Here is a 21,817-nt window from a genome sequence, read left to right as displayed (position 1 = left end):
CAGCAAAATGCCTGCCTAGAAAGGCCTGATCGTGGTATGAATGGAGGAACATTGCAAACGTTTCCAAGTAGCGATCATCTAGGAGGACGACATCATCAAACCAGTGCATACCCCACGAGTGTAGCTGTGATCGGGTTCGCGTTATGTTGGAGGACACTACTCAATCTGCGCTCCACTGGGAAGAGAAATCCTGAGAGAGTGACTGTGACGGGGAGAACGTTACGTTGTAGGGTGCTTCCTAATCGGTTCACGTCTCGACATGTGAGAAACCCCGCGAGGGTGGCTGTGACGGATTGTGCGTAAAATTGGACGGCAATTCCTAATCGGTGCACGTCTCGATGGGTAAACGGGTGCTAGAGAGATGGAAGGTAAACGGTGTATTGAACAACAAAAAGCGTGATGGTAACGCTTGACCGTGGACTGGAAAGATGCTTACTGTGAGGTTCGTTTTGATGGAGCGAGCGTCTAGAAGGATGTCATCAAATCGGTGCGTACCCCATTAGAGTAGCTGTGACGAAGTGCGCGTCATGAAGGAGGGCACTACCTAATCGGTGCTCCGTTGGGAAGAGAAATCCTGCGAGGGCGGCTGTGGCGAGTTGAACAATTGTCGAGACGTAGTGGAGAACAACGGATTGTGAATAAGAATATAGAAAAAAAGGGTATGAACAACGCTAGTCAGCGTTGGAGACTCGTGAAGCCGCCCCTGAAGTAGTCGCCTAGATGTGGTCTGGGGGAATGAGGCCACGAGTAGAGGGTTTGATTCTAGTGGGTGAGAGCCCCACTCGAGAAGATGAAGGTCATTGTTGAGGGATTATCCCCGAGGTATTATCCAACGACCTGACCATCTACACCGCATGCCAAGATGCTGAACTTTCACAAATCTCCAATGACGAAGTAGTTGCAAGAAAGCGCCTGCCCCGACAAAATCTGCGATGTGTGTTTCCGGACATTTTCAGAACAATGCTACAGAAATGTCTAGATGATGGTTACTTTCCTAAAGAATGGAAGATACAAAAATTAGTGTTGCTGCCAAAACCAGTAAAGCTCCTAGAGAACTTAACTTGCGAATGACGGATTTCTATAGTAGCATGTCCGGAAAAGAACCTGAAACTATTGAGAACCAGAGAAGAGATAAACTCCTAATCACATCACTCACCACAGTGAATCCTGATTCTTATATTTCTCTGACTAACAGCTATCCCTTCCTTGATAACCGCTATGGAACCACGCTATAGAGGCGACCCTTCTGGCCTTCAGGCAGCGAATATCATAATAACATTCGTCCCTTCCCCTGGTGACCGTAAGGAAGTGGCCGGCGTCGTTGACAATTTTAAGTTCGACTTACCGAAACTTGCACAATGAGAATGATTTGCTATCACCAAGCGTCATTCGGTGTGTTCTTTGTGAAATTTCGCTGGTTCAGGTCAATCATGGAGAGCAACCACGAAGTGTACAGTCTACTCGAGCACATCTCAAGTTCAGAACCAGGAATGCTCCGAGAGTTCCAAAATCATATAGCTCTATATACCTGCTGGATATGATCAGAAAATTCTTATAGAGATTTATCCTCAACAGGCTGACGAAATGTACGGAGAATTACTATTCAAAGATGCAGGGATGCTTAGTTCCTACGCCGAATGAACGCCTGTGTACCTGTGCAGTACTTTAGGAAGCTATATCCAGAACAGAGTCATAGTTTACGAATTGAGAATGGGCGGACAACGATGAAGATATCGGCCGGATACAGAGTCGATAAGGCTCTATCCTGGATCCAACGTTCTGGAATGTTATGTACAACGGATCGTGGGCTTCGCGTACGACGTTGCACTAACAGTGCCAGGTAAAACACTCGTAAAAGTGAAGTTGTTAGCAATCCATTGTCACAGTAGAGAATTAGATGCAAGCAGCGAAATTGCAGATTCATAACAAAACGAATGTGCTGTTGGTGAATAACTGCAAAGCAGTGAAGTGGGTGGAAATCATAGCAAAAGAGCACGTAATAACCTCGAAACATATGTTGAAGTGCTTGTTGAAGACGACCGACTGAAGTTCCACAAGTTCACTACAACTGCGAGAAGGCAGAGAAGTCTATCAGTGCAATCGCGAGATTTCCTAATTGGTACACGTCTCGACGGTTAGCCTGATTGGCGAGGTTAAATGTATATGGTGTGGTGAACAACAAAATGCGTACCGGTAACACCTGATCATGGAACGGGAGGTGGATCACTGCGAGTGTCGCACCTTCTAACAGGTGCATACCCCACGAGAGCAACGAGAGGAACTGCGAGGGCTGCTGTGGCGGATGGTACTCCACGAGAGTGGCTTTGACGGAGTGCGCGTCATGTTGACGGGCACTGCCTAATCAGCGCTTCGTTCGGATGTGAAATCCTACGAGGGTTACTGTGACGGGGCGCCCGTCGCCTGTCAGGTTGGAGGCCAATTCCTAATCTGTGTACGCCTCGACGGGTAAACGGATACTATTTTGATGGAACGTAAGCATGCAAAAAAGGAAGAAAAGAGGACATGAACTGCGCTTAGCGTTGAAGACAGGTGAAGAACATGAGCCCCTGCGCTTCGAAGTAATCGCCTGGATGTGGTCTTGCGGGGAATTAAGATACGAATAGATGATTTTTACTTTAGTAGGTAATGAACCTCACACGTCGGCGGGTCTGGTAGAGCTTTCCTAACCTCTTTAAAAAGACGGTCTGGCGAACAGGAACAAGAAAACAAACCAAAATATTACGACAAATTTCCGGGTGTCAATTGAGTGTTATTTATTACTTCGATTGATAGGGATGATCACTAGTCCTAGTTATCAAAAGAATGTAAGGGAGATTGTGAGCAGAGATTCATATGAATAAAACATGTCCATTCGCCAAATCAGCTCATGAGCTCGCGATGTAATGTAAAACGATACTGTGAAAACGAACCTTTACATGTCATGAGAATTTTTTATCAAATCATACCACATATGGAAGCATTTTTGAAATATGTCAAATACAGTAGGAGATATGTACATATTTTCCCGTGCTAGAAAGTTGATAGTATTCTGGAAAGGATAGTTTTGCTTATGAATACACTGGATTTTTAATGCGTTTTAATTCCAACTGTGCCGTTCCTAATCCAGCAAAAAAAAAAAAAAAATCCGGTGTACTCAAATACAAAAAAAAACAAACTAAAAATATACAACTAGAGCCATGAACAATTGTTTTAGATTGATTTATTGAAAGTGATTTATACGAATATTTGAGACAATGCACATACGGTATTCTATGAATAAAACCTAACATGGATTAAATAAAATCTCTTACTCCATTATGTTGTATTAAATACACAATGATAATAATTTAAATTTAAAGTTGTATTTACACTTTTTTGAACATATAAACATAAACACAATAAATTGTAAAGGTTTTTGATTGAATAAAATTGTGCTGTATGGGTTTCTTGAGAAATATAATAAAAAATTAAAAAAAAATAAACAAATTTTTAATCATATCGGACAGAACTTCTATACAAATTTACTATTCGAGCAGTAGTGATTTACTGTCCAACAACTTATGAGAATAATGGAATGGACATTGCTCTCTAAATTATCCAAAAATGATTTTCTTGCCATTTCAATGCGTGTTCTTTTTTTTACATAATTATTTACATTCATTTGTTGTGTATGAATCGTAATCATGCATTCGCACTACTTGGAAATATTTATTTTTTCACATTGTTTATAATAACTGTGCTGGCGGATACAACTACTAATTAAAATAAGGGTCCTTAGAATAAATATGTCCTAATATGTGTTACTGTGGATAATAGAACAAAATAAGAATTAAGATTTTGGAAATTCCTTATGGGATCCGAAATACCAATACCATATTCTTTCAACCGTATGTGCATTTGTTATAGTTTATTTGTCAGTAAACTTACCAAAGAAAGCCAAATATTGGTAATAAGTAGTTGATTCTTCTCGTCCTATAATCAACACATAATCAAAAACAAATATTGAAATGAAAAATTCTAAAGATAATTCTCGTGAGCGTCATGAAATAGTGTGTTTAAAATATGTATTCAAACATCGTATCATTAAATTATTCGACAGATCATATTCGGACATTTGAAACAACATAACATGCATATATCATTATGACATGTACCCACTTAAAAGCGACATTAAAACACTCACAACAAGAAAAATGTATTTATCCATATTGAATGTATATTTAATATTTTTTTAGTTTTTAATCTAATTGAATTGTTATTATCATACTCTTTTAAATAATATAATATACTGAAAATATTCATTTACGTCCTACAAAATGAGTATAAGTGTCGGAAAATAATTAACATTATTTCCGAATGTTCCCTGGGGAAATGATTGCTAAGACAAAATATTTATTGACTTGCTGGCACACTTACTCAAACAACATATGTTCAAAATACTTTTCTATTTCGTCCTTTTTTGTTCATCCTAAATTAGGGTACAGTGTATTGAACAGACAAATACACAATAACACTAATAAGTCTCCAAACTTTACGGCGAGAGTTCGAATCAAAACGCCACAGTTGACGTGCTGAAAATAATCAATGACGGCAAAACTTAATTGCGCCCACAAACATCAGAAAAGTTCATCGTGATGAGGGGAGTGTAGAGTGGAAATTCTCGAACCTCTGAATATGGCGAATCGAAATCTCTATTTCCGAGAATGGCATCTCGTCTCTTCTGTTCTCGTGTTTGACCGAAATCAATAATAACAACACATATGGGAAGTGGGGGCATAGTGGTCACCCTAAGGAAGATGCCCATTTCCAGCGCCCACAAACCGATTCAATTCCCGTTTCTCGAAGAATATCAACTCATTGTTGTTCAAGATATCAAACGGCTTTTACTATAAAAATTCAAAATACTACACTTTTCATTATCAGAAAAAAAGGTGAAAAGTCGAATTTTTTTTTGCTTGTAGGTAAAGTGGTCACCTAGGTCACCATGGGATAAATTTATGCGTTTCTTTCGTCCAAATTTGTTCAAACCATATTTGAGATAGTAGGTACATGTATGAAATAAGCTTGCCCTATTCACCTAGAGTCTCAATTTAAAATTTTCTCTTCAATACAAAAACGTAGTAAGAAACACATATTGTTCCGCATAATGAGGCTTGATTTAGTTGGAGTGGCATATTTATTCAGGGTCAAAGCCATGAGAGGATCTTCTTCAAGAGCAGAATGTGATGAGGTATATCAGTTTTAGTAAACAGAACATTGTAAGTTGTTATTCACCTATGACCATTTTGCCCTCAAACATGAAAATAATTTCTTTACTAATTAATTGCTGAGATTAAACAAAATATCTGTTCACCTCTCCTAGAATATGTTAACAGTCGTCCAAACTGATGATTTGTCCAACATATCAGATTGAATAAACTAAATTTCACGAGAAATTCCTTAGATCCCATGTATACAGAACTACGGCCAAATGGCTATCAAGAGAGCAATTTCCGTTTTTATTTGTATTTCGACATGCGACAGCTCTACTGAAGTACAGGGTGACTCAAAAGTCATTAAATTCTTCAAACATAAGGTGACTATCAATACGGCATCTAAAGTCAATAGTTATACTACCAAACAAGCAGGTGACCACTTTGCCCCCCATGACCAATTTGCCCCCACTACCCCTATGCATAAAAAAGAATCAATTTCGGGAGGCAATGAAAAAAAAGTTACAAAAGATAATTCAATGCAACTAATTTTCCTTAAAACCTACGTTTATCAAGCTTTCTACAAAAAAAGATTCCAGGCCAGGCAGCTCCACTTTGAGTAGAAGTTGGACATCGTAAGACACTTCGTGTCCCCTGGCTATAGACCATCCGGCATTTACAACATCTTCTCCCGTCTGGAAAAGGCGAGAGCGTCGGATGGTCAAACCTGGTCAAACCGATCTAACGTCAAATAGAAATTTTTATGCGCAAACGTCAGTCGAGACTGGCCGAGTCTAAACAGCAGACAATCACCTAGAAAGAACCTAGAATATCTATCCGGCGAAGTTTGACGAGGTCATGATGGATGAAAAGACGTAGGTATGACGCTGGACGTCAACGGCTGGTTCATTGTGAATTCAAATGAGACTGTTTAATAATTACTTTGAAAATCAAGACAAGGATGGTGTAGTATCTAAGCTGTTTTACCTCCAGGAAGCGCATCCATCTCTCTGGTGTCAAGTTTCAGCTGTGCGTATCGCGTAGTAAACGATCAGCAAACTGAACTGTTGCCCGTGTGAAATTTTGATAGGATAAAATAAGTGTTTTAGTAGGATAACTTTGTAAATTTCGATACTTTTTGTGAGCCTAATTCATATTAGATCTTTGTTCAGTGTATTCTGTGAGAAAGCGAGTGGTTTTGTTGCTGATAGATGCTCTAAAGTTTTGTTTTGAAATTTCAAGCCTAATCGAGATAAAATCGACACCCGGTTTGTGTCTCACTGACATGAAAAAAGCCTCCTTATTTTTTGTAGGTGCCTCGTGTTTATGTTTTAAAGACAAAACAGCAAATCAAAACAACCAAAGCCAACGTTGGGTAGGGCATGTCAACAAAAAGGCTGCCAGGCATCATGGTATTTCTCGATCAACTTTCATCGGCCACATCTCCGGTGGATGCTCACCCAAGCTGGGATCAAAACTCTGGTGTTTACTCTCGACCAGGAGCTCTTTATTACCGAAATCCGTCGTCTGGCTTTTGAGTTGGTTAAAAAACAACATGAAACACTCTTTCAATACGAAAAAGGTAATTGCTGGTTGAGAACAGCTGCTACTACCAACGAATGTTTTCAGGGTTGCTTGTATACGATATGTGTTTGTGAACACATTTGTTCATTACTTGAGCAATGTCCGATTAGAGTGTCAGATCCTGTTGTCCAATAAGGTGAAAGATTATATCAAAATTGCTGATTAATATCATCGCTCCCACATACAGTGGAAGAAATTCCTATAAGCGCACCTAGGGTTTTCACAGCTTTTTCGAAATAGTACTTTTCGCTATCATTAGTGCTTAGAGCCGATAGGAAAGTTGTTACACAAAACTGAGCGGAGATTAATCCGCGAATTGAAGGATATCGGCTTGAGCAACCGGGCGATAGCGAAGAGGATCAACAGAGGAGAAACACTGGTGGGAAATTTTCTCAAGAAAGGTCCCAAGTATGGCATATGAAAGAAAAATAAAGCCAACTTCATGGTTCCAAACCGGGACCGGAACCGCAGCTTGGAGAGACTGGAAAGCTCAATGCCTCGGGAATAAAGCAGGAACTTGACCTTCCCATATCGATAAGACGTGTATCTCAAATTTTACGAGGATCTGGACATTTGGTTTACACTAAAAAGGCGAAGGAACCTAATCTTACCCCAAGGTACGTACAGGCTCAATTCAAATTGAGATTCAAATTCAGATTCAAATTTGCGAAACAATACATGAACTGGAAAGCGGAGTGGGATGAGGTGATTTATTTCGATGAAAAGAAGTTCAATCTTGATGTGACTGCTTCGCGTATTACGAGGGTCACTATTTATATTTCGGGAATTGGCAACACTGATGTCATGTGAGTCCATCTGACGGTTCCATCGTAAAGTTTGACATTTTTGACGATATACGTACTCAGAACATTTTGTCATACGGACGCTATTTGTTTATTTTATATTTAGTTGAAAGTTTGGTCTCGGCAAAAAAATGGAACTGAATCGTGAACATTTTCGTGCGATGATTTTTTACGACTTTCGACGTGGATTATCACAACAAGAGTGCGTCAATCAACTTAATTTGACTTTTGGCGATGAAGCTCCATCAAAAACCACTGTGTATCGCTGATATAGTGAATTCAATCGTGGTCGTAGTTCGCTGTCCGACGAGTTTCGTGAAGGTCGTCCAAAATCGACTGTAGTGCCAGAAAACATCGATGCTGTGCACGAAATGATTAAGCAAGATCGTCATGTAACCAATTGTGAGATTGAGGCATCCCTAAGCATTAGTTCCACCAGCATATATGCGATTTTACATGAACACTTAGTTGTGCGAAAATTATGTTCACGTTGGATCCCACATAATTTGACAATCGCTCAAAAGAAACCCAGATTCCTATATTTTCGAGCGGTTATAAGCACAGTGTCGACCGAGTGACGAAAAGTGCTACAAAAGTACACGAATTGAGCGAATCGCTATTGGCGATCTAACGCAAAACGTAAACGATCGGTGGGACATCTGGATTTTGTTTTTGAACTAAGAAAATGATGCTAATGTAACCTAAAACTTAAAAACAAATCACGTATATTTTACTTCCGGGCTTTCCAAGGTAGTTCTCACATGCAGGAATCGTGCATTTTTCTACTTGTGTTTGATTGTGCTCTCGAATTTCCTTCTTTAATTCAACCATTGTCAACATTTTTATAATTTTCACTACTGAAAGAGATAAATAAATAACATGTTATATATAAAATTGCGCAGAATTAAATTTCTTCCAAACTCATCGCAATCAAATAATCTTTTATGATTATAACAATGGAATTTATGGAAAAAACTACAAACCTTCCATAAGCTCACATGGCAAAATTTAAAACCATCATCACTTTCACAGCAGCGCCGCCTAGGTGTAGATTTGTACGTTAGATCGCCAATCACAGCAGCCTTTTTTTTCCTCATTGAACTGTCAAAACACAACACAACAGTTTTTGGAAAGAGAAACGATTTTTGTAAGTATTAAAAATTGCTTTTATTTTCAGTTTAAACTCAATTTAATTCGTTTCAGATTGGCTTGATCGAACTCCCGAACTGCAGAGTAGACAGATAGGACAGGTGAGTAAGTTTATTTCAATGTTCTATCAGAAAAATCTGTTGTATTGGTCGGCAGAGACATAGAGGCAGTTGAATTATTAAAATAATTGTGCCGGATATTTTTCCCGTATCTAGGGATGTGACCGGAATAAATATTTGTTATCTGATAACGAATATTTATTCCGGTAATATAATAAAAATAATATCGTTTCTATAGGCTATAATATTTTATATACATGTATACTATTTATTATTTTTATTTCAGGTTAATTTCACATTGCCTTTTATTGCTCCAGCTTCAACAGGCATCATAGTAAATACAGTGATACAGTACAATGATTTATTTTTGTTGCATAGTTTTCATGTTTTTTGTTATGAACGGAATCGACCTAATAGTAAAAACGGTTCCTTGTTTCTGGTTTTTTCTAGACCAAGGAATCGTTTTTGTTATCGTTCCTATTATCTCTAACGTATAATATACTTTCGTATTAATTATTTTATTTATTTTCAGGTTGATCCCGCATTGCCTTCCACCGCTCCACCGACAGCAGGCAATATTATTACATCAATATTATTATATACTACACATACTTTTAACATGAATATATATTTAGATGTACATTATAAAACTAAGTGAATAACCGATAAGTTGATGATTGTATTTCAAGTTGCAATTGTATTTAAGTGTAAATTGCTTTTTCTAGAAATAAAATACATATTTTTTATCAACAGTATTTCTTTCATTACATTTTATTTTCATTTTCTTGAACAGAAACAGAGCCATAATAAGGGTCGAGCAGTTTTGCGTGTGGTCGACGCGGTGCCAGATTGGCCCAATGTTTGCTCATAATTGGTTGTCAAATACGAAGGGTAGGTCTACAGAATCATTGCAAAATGGCACGATATCGGTACCGTTGTCGACACCATTTGTTGGGACCAATTTTGCACAACAAAGTAGACTGGGAAGGCTCGTGTCGATTGGAATAAATGCTTTGAAAATTGGTTTAAGCGCATGCAAAAGTGTATCGATCATCGTGGCGAGTACTTTGAAAAACAATAAAAATATATTCGCAGCTTAACTATTTGTTTTTGTTCCTATTCCCGAAATATAAATAGTGACCCTCGTATTGACATGATTTCCGAAAAAATCCTCAGGTGAATTTGAGCAGAAATTTTGAAGGAGACAGTCTCATGGTATGGGACGCTTTTTCAAGAAGAAAGACGCTTATAGCAAGATTTTCGACAAGAATGAATTCGGAAACCTATTTTGAGCAGATAGACAGTGCACTGATGGTAAAATCAAGACGGGTCTATGGTACTAGGTGAGGCCGTTTCGTCACTAAGTTGGTTAGGGGAGCGGTATATGAAAACAGTACGGAAGAAAGCAGAAGGGGAATTATTTCCTTGAAGCGTGAAAGAGACAGACTGATCACGAGCGAGCTCCGGCACAAGCGTATTGTGTTTTGTTTACAAACAAAACACAGTGGATTTCCAAGATGGCTGAAGAGTGGTTTTAGCAAGTTGGCCCACCTTAGGATATACTTCTACGCGCCTTGGGTAAAATGACAGAAGATGGTAATGGACGACAGCTTCACCTTCCAGCAAGATAATGCAGCTATTCACATCGGCAAGAAGTCTTTGGCATGGTTTTCCGAGAGAAACATTCAGGGTTTGGACTGGCCAGCTCGACTTAAACACTATTGAGAACTTTCGGGAGATTTTGGCGAAGCAAGTTTACAGTGACGGAAGACAATTTGAGTCAGTTCGTTAGCCGCAGGCATGTGCTAGAGATAAGTAGAATAAAATCCCACAAATAATGCCGGATAATCTGATTGATTTAATGCCAAACCGAATTTATGAAACGATTCTGAAAAAATGGGAAACCAACCAAATATTGAATTTCTCAGTTCCTTGTTTAATATATTTTTGAGGTTGAAATATGAGGTGCGCTTATAAGAACTTGAACTCCTAAAATGTGTTTTCATAAATTGAAATAACTGTTGATAATTAGACTGGGACATTCAACAGTGAAATTTACTTGATATTAAAAGCACTTATAGAGGTTATGCTTATATTTTAAAAACCTTATTTATAGCACCCAAACAGTTGAAACATATGGGTGCGCTTACAGAAATTTCACGTACTGTATCTACTTCGACAAATTTTCCTTTGCGAAAAGACGTATATTCATATAATTTTATTGACTATTTAAAAGTAAATTAAAAAACAACTGTGGTGAATCAGCCTACGGCTGAAAGTCTCAATAATAATGTGGTTTAATTTGGTTTAATTTTAGTTGTTCTCATTGTGCTGTGCAAGTCAATATATGATGTCTGTTGGCATGAAGAGCTTACAGTCAATTTTAATTGATATTTTTCAAGTTTATTGTATATCCCTCACTTTGCAGAATTTACTTTTGCGTGTTTAGTTTGATTTATAGTATTATAACAACGAATGACGGAATTGAATACAAACTATTGAGTCGCTGTTCATACGGGTACATGCCACTTACCAAATTTAACCACGCGTTCGTGGTTAGAATCTGATTCTTCTCATCCTAAAAATACACGTAAACCATTTTAATTCAAACTATCTGATTCTCTATAGATTCCACAAATTGAAAATTAGCGGAATTTATGTTTCACTATACCGAGAATGTACAATTTTTGTAATTATGATTATATGAGTCTTCCATACATGTGTTATATTTTGTGTCGATGAGGATAATTACTTAGTCCAAATGATAGACTAGGACTGTTCAAAGACTTACCACATCTATGATTTGCTGTAAAGTGAGTCCGAATTTCACCTCGAGAGATTCAGATTCATTGGCAACAGGACGCTCAAGTGTATTATAAGATTGTAACAGATTGTTTAGCAATCGCTTTTCGTGGGGACCTTGTAAGCTATCTGTAACACAGAGAAAAAATAGGAAAAGGTGAAATCGCCTATTTTTACAAATCGTTTCTTTATAATGGACATTTAACAAAAAAAAAACAAAATAAAATGAAGAGATGTAGATCGAGCTAAAAATTCTAACAAAAGCGCTACAATATCAGCAAAGTCGCAGTAGATATTTTGGAACATTTTGTGGAGGCGATCTGGCGTAGTGGTAACATCCATGCCTCTCACGCTAAAGGTCACGAGTTCAATTCTCACTCCCGACATTCTTCCAAAAATGGAAGTAAAAGTGACGAGCCAGCCAAAATGAGTTGAAAGTCACTATAATACAGATATAAAAAAAAAAAAAATTTGGAACATCACATAGTCAGGAAGCGTCTAATGGCCAAAAGAAAGAAAGGGAGTGGCCATAGAAGTGATCCGATGAACTCCAAGATTTCCAAGAAAGTTTTGGAAGAATTCAAGTGCAAGTTGAATTTAAAAAATGCAAGTCAGCCTCTTGGTAAACGACTGGACGAAGCGTTCCATCGGTACTTCCTGAGCTACTTGTACAGTAACTCCTATTCCGACCTCTCCGCGGTGCCGATTGGGGTGCGGGTAATCAAAGTGATCGGGTAACCAACCCCGGTGAGATCATGGTCCTGTGCTGACAGGGAGAAAGCCTCTCTGAACGTCTTTTCACCATGTAGGTGAGGCTCAAAACAGCGTCTGTTCTCCATGTCGGAGGTGGCTGATCATTGTTCTCGTGCCAGAGTGGGACTCTGTGCACGATGGTCCCCAGCGCCCTGTAAACGATACGTAAAAATGAAATGCATGGGAAAATTCACAAAGAAATTCGGAACAAGGCAATCGGAATTAACCCAAGCAAAAACATTGACTAGAGATTGGAAACTCGGGAAATGGTACTGAAAGTCTCTAAAGAATTCTACGCGCTGTTACTACGACCGCTGTCCAAACCAAACAACGATATCAAAATTGGTGATCGATAATTTGAAATTGAAATAATTTGAATCTTGTTACCCACGTACACAATCTTTGTTTTTACGTTCATATAAAGTGAAACGAAAACATGATTTCTGATGCATGAGAGTAGTTACATCATTATTGGACGATTTATTGCCCACCCACCGTAAACACAAACCAACGAACTTAGACAGTTATCAGGTATCCTGGCGTTAGTGTTGGTAAATAGCGTGCAGTTTGGGGGGAATTCCAAACAAAATTTTAATTCACTTTGTCTCCGAGTTCAATTTTGTAAAAAAAAATACAGAAAAACAGGTTTATATTAACAAAATTCACAAATTTATCATTGTTCCTGAACACAACACTGCACGCTGTTTTATATGTGTGAGTAATCCTTTCCAATCCCAAAAGTCCAATAAGCACCTATCCCGTAGGAAGTGTATCATGTACGAATCACTGATTCGATCGGTTGTCCTCTATGAGTACAAAGCATGGACGATGGTCCAAGAGGACTCACAAGCCCTTGGTATTTTCGAACGCCGAGTGCTCAGAATCATATACAGTGGGGTTCGAGAAAACAAAGTATGTAGAAGGAGGATGTATCATGTACTGGCACAACTCTACGGCAAACCCAGCATCCAGACACCAAGCTTGGACGATGGGCAGGGTATGTTGCAAGATTGCCGGAGAGCTTGAGGAAATCATCAGTACGTGGAACGATGATTTTAATGAGATTTCTGGTGTGAATATTCCTTCGCCAGATCCGGTGCGCGATCTCACTGATGAAGAAAACCTAAATTATGATTCAATTCCACTGAATGACACCCTTCCAACCAGGATAGTTAGCAATGGATACAACATTTTCTCATCACGCCTTTTGACTTCCAATAGCTGGGACCAAGTTGTATCTGAGTCACTCAATTTTTGCCCCAAAAGATTTGTCTTGAGTAGCCTGTTGAGAATTGAGGACATTGGTGCCTCAAATATTTAAGGTTTGGTAGCATGACAAAATTTTGAGGTTTTATCATGGTTTTGATAACCGGATCGTTGAATTCAACTCGCTTCGAAATCTGTTTCACGAGTTCAATATAGAAGTCACGACAAATCGATTTGAAGGTCACCTTCCTAGCTGCATCCAATCCTTTTTCACCTTTTTTTGCATCGATACCAACGTCAATATCCTCAGGCTTCTTAACAAAGTTTTCAAAATCTTCCACATCAAGGTTATCATCAGCGAATCGTTGCTCTCAAACATAAGTTACCCTACATGATCAACAATAACAGCCTTGTCTCATAATAAAATTCCCAAAATTGAGAACATTCTGATTGAAAAGTATAATTGACGTTATTGATGAGCGAGTTTACGAACAGCATAATCGGTTAAGTTATGGGATCGTTTAAATGAGTAAATATACGATTGGCGGATTGATTATGATCATACCTAACTTGGACCGAAAGAAATAGTTTAAGCTCTTCAAATCGCTCAAGATTTCGTTTAACAACTACCTTCAATGAAAGCCATCTCGTTGCGTTCCGTTCAACATTTTTATAAGTCAAGGTATCTATGTATGCACCGTAATAAATTCAATATTTAAAATTGCATTAAAAAAATTTGTAAATTCTGTATTTTTGCTGAAAATCTGTATATACAGATTCTGTATTTGAAATTCAGAATATTCTGTATACCGTTCTGAATCATATTCCGCACAACATCATATTTCGGACACTTTGTTCTAATATCTTGAAATGCCTAATGCCTGATGATATAACTATAAAATTAATATCACAATTGCTTCTTTAGAGTAATTTCTTGGTTTCACTATCAATTCATGTGAGAATAACCTTTCAATTATTACACAGTAGGAAAAAATCCATCCAAAATCGAAAATCCACTCATTATCGTTTGTGTTTACGTTTGCTTAGCGTGAGCACTTAGAATTTACCCCTTCATCAATATTTAAATTTCTTCTGTATTTCATCAGTTCTCATCATCGTTATCAGGTTACTGTGATTGCTTGGTAAGTGTTTCGCAGTTGACTAAAATATAATCGAGCGTAATGTAATTTTCGTTCAAAAAATTACAAAATAAAGTGTCCGACATTTGAATTCAATCTGTCCGAAATTTGATTTTTTTATAAATAGTGTCCAAAGTTTGATTCTCATTAGATGATTTTTTTATGTTCTCATTCAAATAGGTACCAAAGTAGAAGTCTTAAAAGCGAATTGAAGTAACTTATTAAAAATATCAACCAAATAATACCTGTGCATAAAGTTGAGATCTGTTTTTGTCATCATATGCATTAGGCGTCCGAAATATGATTCAGAACGGTATATGGCAACCCTGCTTCCAACCCTCAATGCCATTGTTTTCTTCGTAGCTTTGTGTACTTTGCAGGTTTTGGAAAATTTTCGATGAATAATCGGAATAAAATATTGACATCCACCGCCAACAATAAAAATAACTGCAATAGATTTCGTTTAAAAGAAAACCCTGCCGGTAATGAGTTAAAATTACATCAAACAAGAATAGTTACATCTCACCATGGGTGAATGAATTCAGGCATATCCTCAAAGAATATACTCGACAAAAATGCTACACTTTCTTTTGTGTATAACTTTTTATAGCATGGATAAGAACTGATGAAATTTTAAGTAAAACTTATTTAGAGTTTAATGTAATGTAATGTGTAAAATTTCGTCGGAATCTGTCAAGTGGTTATCGCGACGATTTTCAAGCAAGAAGTGCTTCGACAAAAAATTATGAGCGTTAGCGCGGAAAATTCAGGCCAGTCCCACAGGTGGATCACGAAACAGTTGGCCGAACTGGTAGCGGAAGAAAAGTGGAGAAGACCGACCCCGTGAAGGAAAGTAACGTGGCCATGAAGGTTAATTTTTCCATTTGTCTCGTCCAGCAGACAATCGAGCGGGCCGGACTTCTTGTCTACAGGGAAGGCACTTCACGGAACCGATAAATAGAATACGGTGGCCAAATTCCGCGTCAGAAAGTCGTACATAACGACCGGCAACATCAACAGTCAAATATATAAAGAAGAATGCCTCCAGGAGCGTCTGCCGTCCTTCTTCAAGTCCCACGAAGGTGAAACTCTGTTTTGGCCGGATCTGGCATCGTACCATTACGCGAAATCGGTGATGGAGTGGCAAACGATGTTGAATTTTGGGCGATTATGATGGGTAAGCTCCGGAAAATAGGGAAGGTTTTCAAACACAACCATGACTTAAGGTGAAGGTGGAAGCTAGCCACAAATGGCTGCCACAATGGCGCTCATTTCTTTCATCTCCCTCCCTCACCCTTCGCCCGAAAATCAAAAATTTTGCGAAACAGTGTGGAGAAAATGATCATTTTCGCACACTTCCCATGAAGTAATATCAGCCAAACTCTAATCGGCTACTCACAAGATATTAAATTTTCATCTGCTGTCGCACTGTATAGTGAACAACGTCGGAAAACTCGAGCAAGTGCTCTGAAAGTTAAATTTTCATTTTTCAATCTTCACCAATGGTTTTGTTTGTATTGGTGAAAGCATCGTTATTTTTTCGACTCTGATGCCAGACAACATCATCGAAACATCTATCAAAACCACTCAATAAAATGAATCAGAATCGTAAATAAAAGTAAAGTAAAGAAATCAATAGAATAAAATTGTGTTGATATCAATACAATCATTATTTTTACGTTTAATGGGTCTATAATGTAAGTTTTAGCAACTTCAACATTGGGTAAGAAAATTGTATTGCAGAGCTCGGAATACTGCCACGGCTGCCTATGCTTTCAAAAACAATAAACGGAAAAGTACTACATTCAATCAAAATGTCTCGGCCAACGAAGAGAAGAGTTAAGGCTCTCCAACGTGAATATGTGAAAACAATACGACCAACGAAGGAAAATATGAAGGAATTATCAGCATGCGGAAGAACTTGTTAATATCAAAAGAGGCCCAATTCGCATGTGTTATAAATTTGTTCATGTTACGCTCGCGTATAATCAGTATTGTCAGTGTCAATGAAGCACCACACAGTCTGATAAGTGAATTGATCTATTTACATGTGCTTCGCTCTTCTCTCACAAACACTATTACCCCATTTTTACACGTGGGTTTACCTATACTACTACAATGGCTAGCTTCCACCTTCACCTTAAAGAAAGAGTGGATGAAAGTGTGTAAGAGAGATGGAGCAAGTGTTGCACAGGATTTGATGGGTAGCGTTGAGTTCAAGGTGCCTGAGTTTAGCCTAGGAGAGGAGGTTGAATTAACCAACTTTGCAAAACATAGCTAATATGTGTTTATTTAGAATTTCTAAAATATCCAACTTATGAATTTATGGTGATCTTTTTTATCTGTTGCATTTTTTTTCGAATACGGGTTTTAGAGAATTTCATCCTTCTGTGCTTTCTCGTCTTGGAATGTAAAGTCAACACATTTATAAATGTCGTATATTTGCTAACTGAAGAGACTTTTAGAACGCAGTGTGTTTCTACTTGTTCGATTTTTCGGTCAGTTATTTCCCGGAAAATAGAAGATGGGAAAAAGTATTTTCTGACTATTGGGGATTTTTTAGCGTCAATAATCAAAATTAGAAAATGGCTTTCGTAAAAAAATGTTTACAGTTTGGTCGTTTATGGGTCAAGGTAGAGTGCCGCAGCTGGCGCGTAGTGCAAATAAGATAATCGATGATGCTCGTTGATATAAACAGTTATTGCAACCTCATTAGTTTTGACAGGAGCCTTGATTAATTAAGTGGCTTCGATATTGATAATTAGAAAGCTTCCAGGTGTCATTTCATGGCAGATTTCGAAGCGCGAAACATGTAAAAAGTTTCTGGATGCATTCGATACGGACGTCTTGGGACATCTTGGGACGTCTTCCCCACGTGGCTAAACCAGAGCATCGTATTCTAGAATTCTGCGCCGTGAAGCATATACGTCATCAATGCATGTATGTCGGTTAGCTGAGTAAAGTAACGGTAAATAAATCATAGTACGGAAAAGGCTCTGACAGTAATAGAGGAAATATGCTATAATGTAGCAAACCCACAAACCCATTCGAGATGCGAAAACTCGAATATTTTAAGGTTATAAGCAATAAGCTTTCCAGAAGATATTTGAAGACACAAATTATTGACGAAGAGAACAACGATGAAAGGATCTGAAAAAGGTAGCAGAAATAGCTGTCGTCGGTCGATATCATATTCACCTTTGAAAACCAAACATTTCAGGCCAGGTACATACGAAGAATCATCGGTTGTTTTGGCTGTGAAGTCATTGGCAATAACATTGTTAGGCATGCGCTTGCCATTTTTTTCCTCTTTAACATACCTCCAGACCATCGATGAATTTTAATTTAAATTGAATTTCTATCTGCGTATGTATTGTTGATAATTAAAGTTGTGCAGTTCATTGTATATTCATTTGAATTGATGCAGTTTTATAGAAAAACGACCTAACATACTCGAAACGCGGAAAACTCAGTCGGGGTTTTCCAAACGCCCCGGCTGAAAAGCAGATTAGACGAGGAGTACGAGGAGAATATGTATTCAGCGAGTCATATTAGCAGCAATCACCAACGTTTGTACAACCGGGATGCTATAAACAATGTACCATGGAAGCTCTCAACTACTCCGACCCAGTCGTGCCACACGCCGGACTTCATCAACCTCGGATTGACTCCTGCCGTTCAAGTTATCCCGGTCCTGTGGTCGGATGTTGGGGGAGAGTCTCCTAACCTGACTCTTCAGGCAAGTATGCGAGGACTGAGGACTAAGATTGACGATCTCTATGTAGTGGCATGCGATTGTAATAACGATGTTGACTGAAACTGGACTTCACGACAGCATCAATCCCATACAAATATTTGGAGCTGAATTGAAAGTTTTTTGTTGTGACCGTAGTCCTTTCAACAGTTCCAAGTCCAGATTTGATGGTGTCCTTATCGCAGTAGCTCGTCACTTCTCTGCTGTGGCGGTTCAAACGAGGGGTGGAAACTGGATGTACCTTTGCGCAGTATATATTCCTCCCGACCGCAATTGTGACGTGGGAGTTTATGATTCCCATTTGGTTCGCGCTACAAGCAGAATTCTACGATCCTCATTTTTGCGGCAACCGCTTCCACATCGTTCATCGTTTGGTCAACATGAGCCGATCACGGAAATGATCAGAACCTTTTCGTCCGTAGAGCAGTTTTTTGACTTCGGAGAACCATCACTGCGCTTCAGAAACCGAATTCAAAATCCCGATGCGTTTAATGTTATGTTTTCATGTTTTTGTTCGACTATTTTACAAGTTTTAATTCACTAAGACGATGTTGTCAGATGAATGTTATATCTAAACAAAAAAACAACAACAAAAAAATGGTGTAACTAGATTTTAGAGCACAGTAGCCATATTTTTTCGGCTTCGACTTCAGAGGTGTTTGAAAGTTTGCAGTCAATTATGAGCATTTTTTCCGTGATAACAAATCAGAACAACTATCCATCTGTGTGCATACTTCGAAACCGCCTCGATTGAGATCAGTGAGATAAGTTAAATAAAATCATCGAGAAACTCTATCGCCGCTCACAAGCCTGGATACTCGAACAGCGTAAAAGTTATTAGCCCCGAATTCTGTGACATTATAAGGCTTCAATAACAAGGTGTGATGCGAACAGTGTCGAAAAATGCATGGCAGAGGAGGTTTGATAAATGCTCTGTTACTTGAGGAGCCTTTGAGGTACCAGGGCACCTTCCATAGTATGCTTATCCTTACCGTAATACCGCTGCGACACGTGTCAAGGTCAGAAGACTGCACCGAAGTTCAGCCCCTCCACTATGATTAGAACTCTCACGGACAATTACAGCAGGTTGACAGATTCGTTCTTAGCTATGGGTATAGGCCAACTTAAGACTAGTATGAGTTACATTGCAGCGGTAGCAAAGCATGAGAATGAGAATAAAAAAAACGGAGCCGATCTGGCGTGGAGGTAACATCCATACTTCTCACGCTCAAGATCACGAGTTCAATTCTCACTCCCGACATTCTTCCAAAATGGAAGGTAAAAGTGACGAACCAGCCAGAAGCGTTGAAAGTCACTATAATACAGAAAAAAAAAAATAAAAAAATAAAAAAAACGAGAAAAGCTTTTTATTCATGAAACAAGCGTTTCAACTAGGTGGCTTCACTCATTTCAATAATTTATTTCGCGCCCTAAAGTACGCAGAGTAGCATTTCAGCAAACTATTCAAAAAAAAAATTTAATATCCAATTTCACTACAGGTCGGACTCGATTAAATATAATCGCAATTTCACTTTCAACGTTAATTTTCGAATCCAATACATTATCGAATCACAAGAAAGTTTTCTTGAGATTCGATTATGTATAGGACTTGAAAATAATTGTTGAAAAAAATGGTCGACTATACATAATCGAGTCTGACCTGTATCTCAAAAATTTTTAGTACCTCAAACAAAACGAGGGCGCTGCATTCATCCTGGACAAACCAGGGCGCTATATTTTATTATTTTTTTTACTGAAAGCTGAGTATTTTTTTACATAACATATCTCGATTTAAGAGATGCTATTTTTTACACTTTTGAGATATGATATTTCAAAGTTCGTGGTTCGTGGTTCGAAAGATGATTATTCCTCCTTAATCCAAACTTTTCGCAAAAATTCATAACAATTGAAGTACTAAACCGTTTTAGATGATTGATATATTAAATTGGAGCCAATAAGCTAACCTTCTTTCTCTTCTAAGATTGGATTCTAGTCGCACAGGTCTAGTCTAGTCACATAAGAATTTTGAACGAAGACTTAAAACATATAAAATTTGCAAAATAATAACTCAAAAACGAAAAAAAAATAGCACCTCTGTTATCGAGATATATTATGTAAAAAATCCTTAGCTTTCCAGAAAAAATATAAAACATATATAGCGCCCTCTATCTTTAACCGAGAAAACTATGAAAAACTAACTCAATCAATTATTACTAGTGATACCGTTGTGATACCGCTGGCGTGTTTATCGCCATAACATCGTCATCGAAATCATCATCGAACTGTGGAGCCATATACCGTTGCAGCTGTGCTGTACGATCGACGCGCGGTTCGCTAGGAACCGTTCCAATTCAACCGCACGGGTGTGCGATATATGTATATTTTTTATTAGATTAAGGTTTTTCGTTTAAGAAATAATCAGAAAAAAGATTGAAAAATCACTGAAAAATTGTACATCTGCCACTTTATATGGCAGAATGCGGAGAACCCGTTGACATGGAGACTGAATCCACTGTCTATCCCTCCACACCATTGTCATCTCAATTTTGCAACAATTGATGCCAACATGGCCTTTCCTTGCAATGATTATCTCTCTTGATGTCTAATTTAAATAGAGAGGTCGGAGATATCACTGTTTTACAGTGGAATTGTCATTCAAATTTTTAATTCATAAATTCAATTGTGATGTTTTTGCTCTGTCCGAAACTTGGCTTTCCTCGCGAGTTGATCTCTTTTTCCACGATTTCAATATTACACGCTTGGACCGTGATGACAGATACGGAGGGGTGCTATTGAGGATCAATAAGTGCCACTCATTTTTGACGTAGGACTACGTCTAACCGGAAGATATAGGGGGTGAAATGGAAATCTAGGCACTGAACAAGTAGGAAAAAATGCAAGATTTGGAACGGTTATATCTCGAGCATTTCTCAATAGATCGTGAAGGTTTTTGCATCGATTGATAGGAAATATATCTACGCATCTATCATAACGAATAACATTTCATTTTTCTTGAGATAAATAATTGAATAATTGTGAAATATCAAGCATTGTCCAAATGCACTATGTGCCCATTTTTGATTGGTCCATTTTGTGCTCCTTAAATCGTACCGACCAAAACGGGCAACCAGAGCAGCAGCGAAATAGAATGAAGCACGATTGAAAAGGGGAAAAAAAAAATGAACGAAACATTGGTCGCAGTCGTAATGCGTAATTCTCGAACCAGCCAGTCAGCTTAAAAATCCCCGCTCCGCTGCCGTAACGATCATTCTCATCTAAACCGTACACCACATCGGTTCGCATCACAACACATCAACAAACCAACCCAAGCAGCCATGTCTGGACATGGTAAAGGAGGAAAAGTGAAGGGAAAGGC

The 21,817-nt window shown here is 38.3% G+C and overlaps 1 protein-coding gene and 1 long non-coding RNA gene across 6 annotated transcripts in view; one reads left to right on the top strand and one right to left on the bottom strand.

The window, feature by feature from the left end:
* Positions 1-21,817, bottom strand: part of LOC129778432 (neuronal acetylcholine receptor subunit alpha-7) — a 117,861-nt gene that overhangs the window by 87,798 nt on the left and 8,246 nt on the right. For 2 of the 5 annotated variants that reach the window (XM_055785321.1, XM_055785323.1), the window contains exons 3-4: positions 11,579-11,718; positions 11,321-11,365 (exon numbers count right to left, since the gene is read on the bottom strand). In XM_055785321.1, coding sequence (XP_055641296.1) covers positions 11,321-11,365; positions 11,579-11,718 — 185 coding nt within the window. Of the gene's footprint in view, positions 1-3,927; positions 3,973-11,320; positions 11,366-11,578; positions 11,719-21,817 lie in introns of all 5 variants that reach the window. The other 3 variants (XM_055785320.1, XM_055785322.1, XM_055785324.1) reach the window with 2 other exon arrangements.
* Positions 8,683-9,475, top strand: LOC129778433 (uncharacterized). Its single transcript, XR_008743437.1, has 3 exons — positions 8,683-8,726; positions 8,783-8,829; positions 9,074-9,475. It is a non-coding gene; the product is annotated as an uncharacterized LOC129778433 (long non-coding RNA).

Source organism: Toxorhynchites rutilus, chromosome 3, assembly GCF_029784135.1.
Source record: "Toxorhynchites rutilus septentrionalis strain SRP chromosome 3, ASM2978413v1, whole genome shotgun sequence".
Classification (NCBI taxonomy): Eukaryota; Metazoa; Arthropoda; class Insecta; order Diptera; family Culicidae; genus Toxorhynchites; species Toxorhynchites rutilus.
This window is presented reverse-complemented; position numbering and strand designations above follow the sequence as displayed.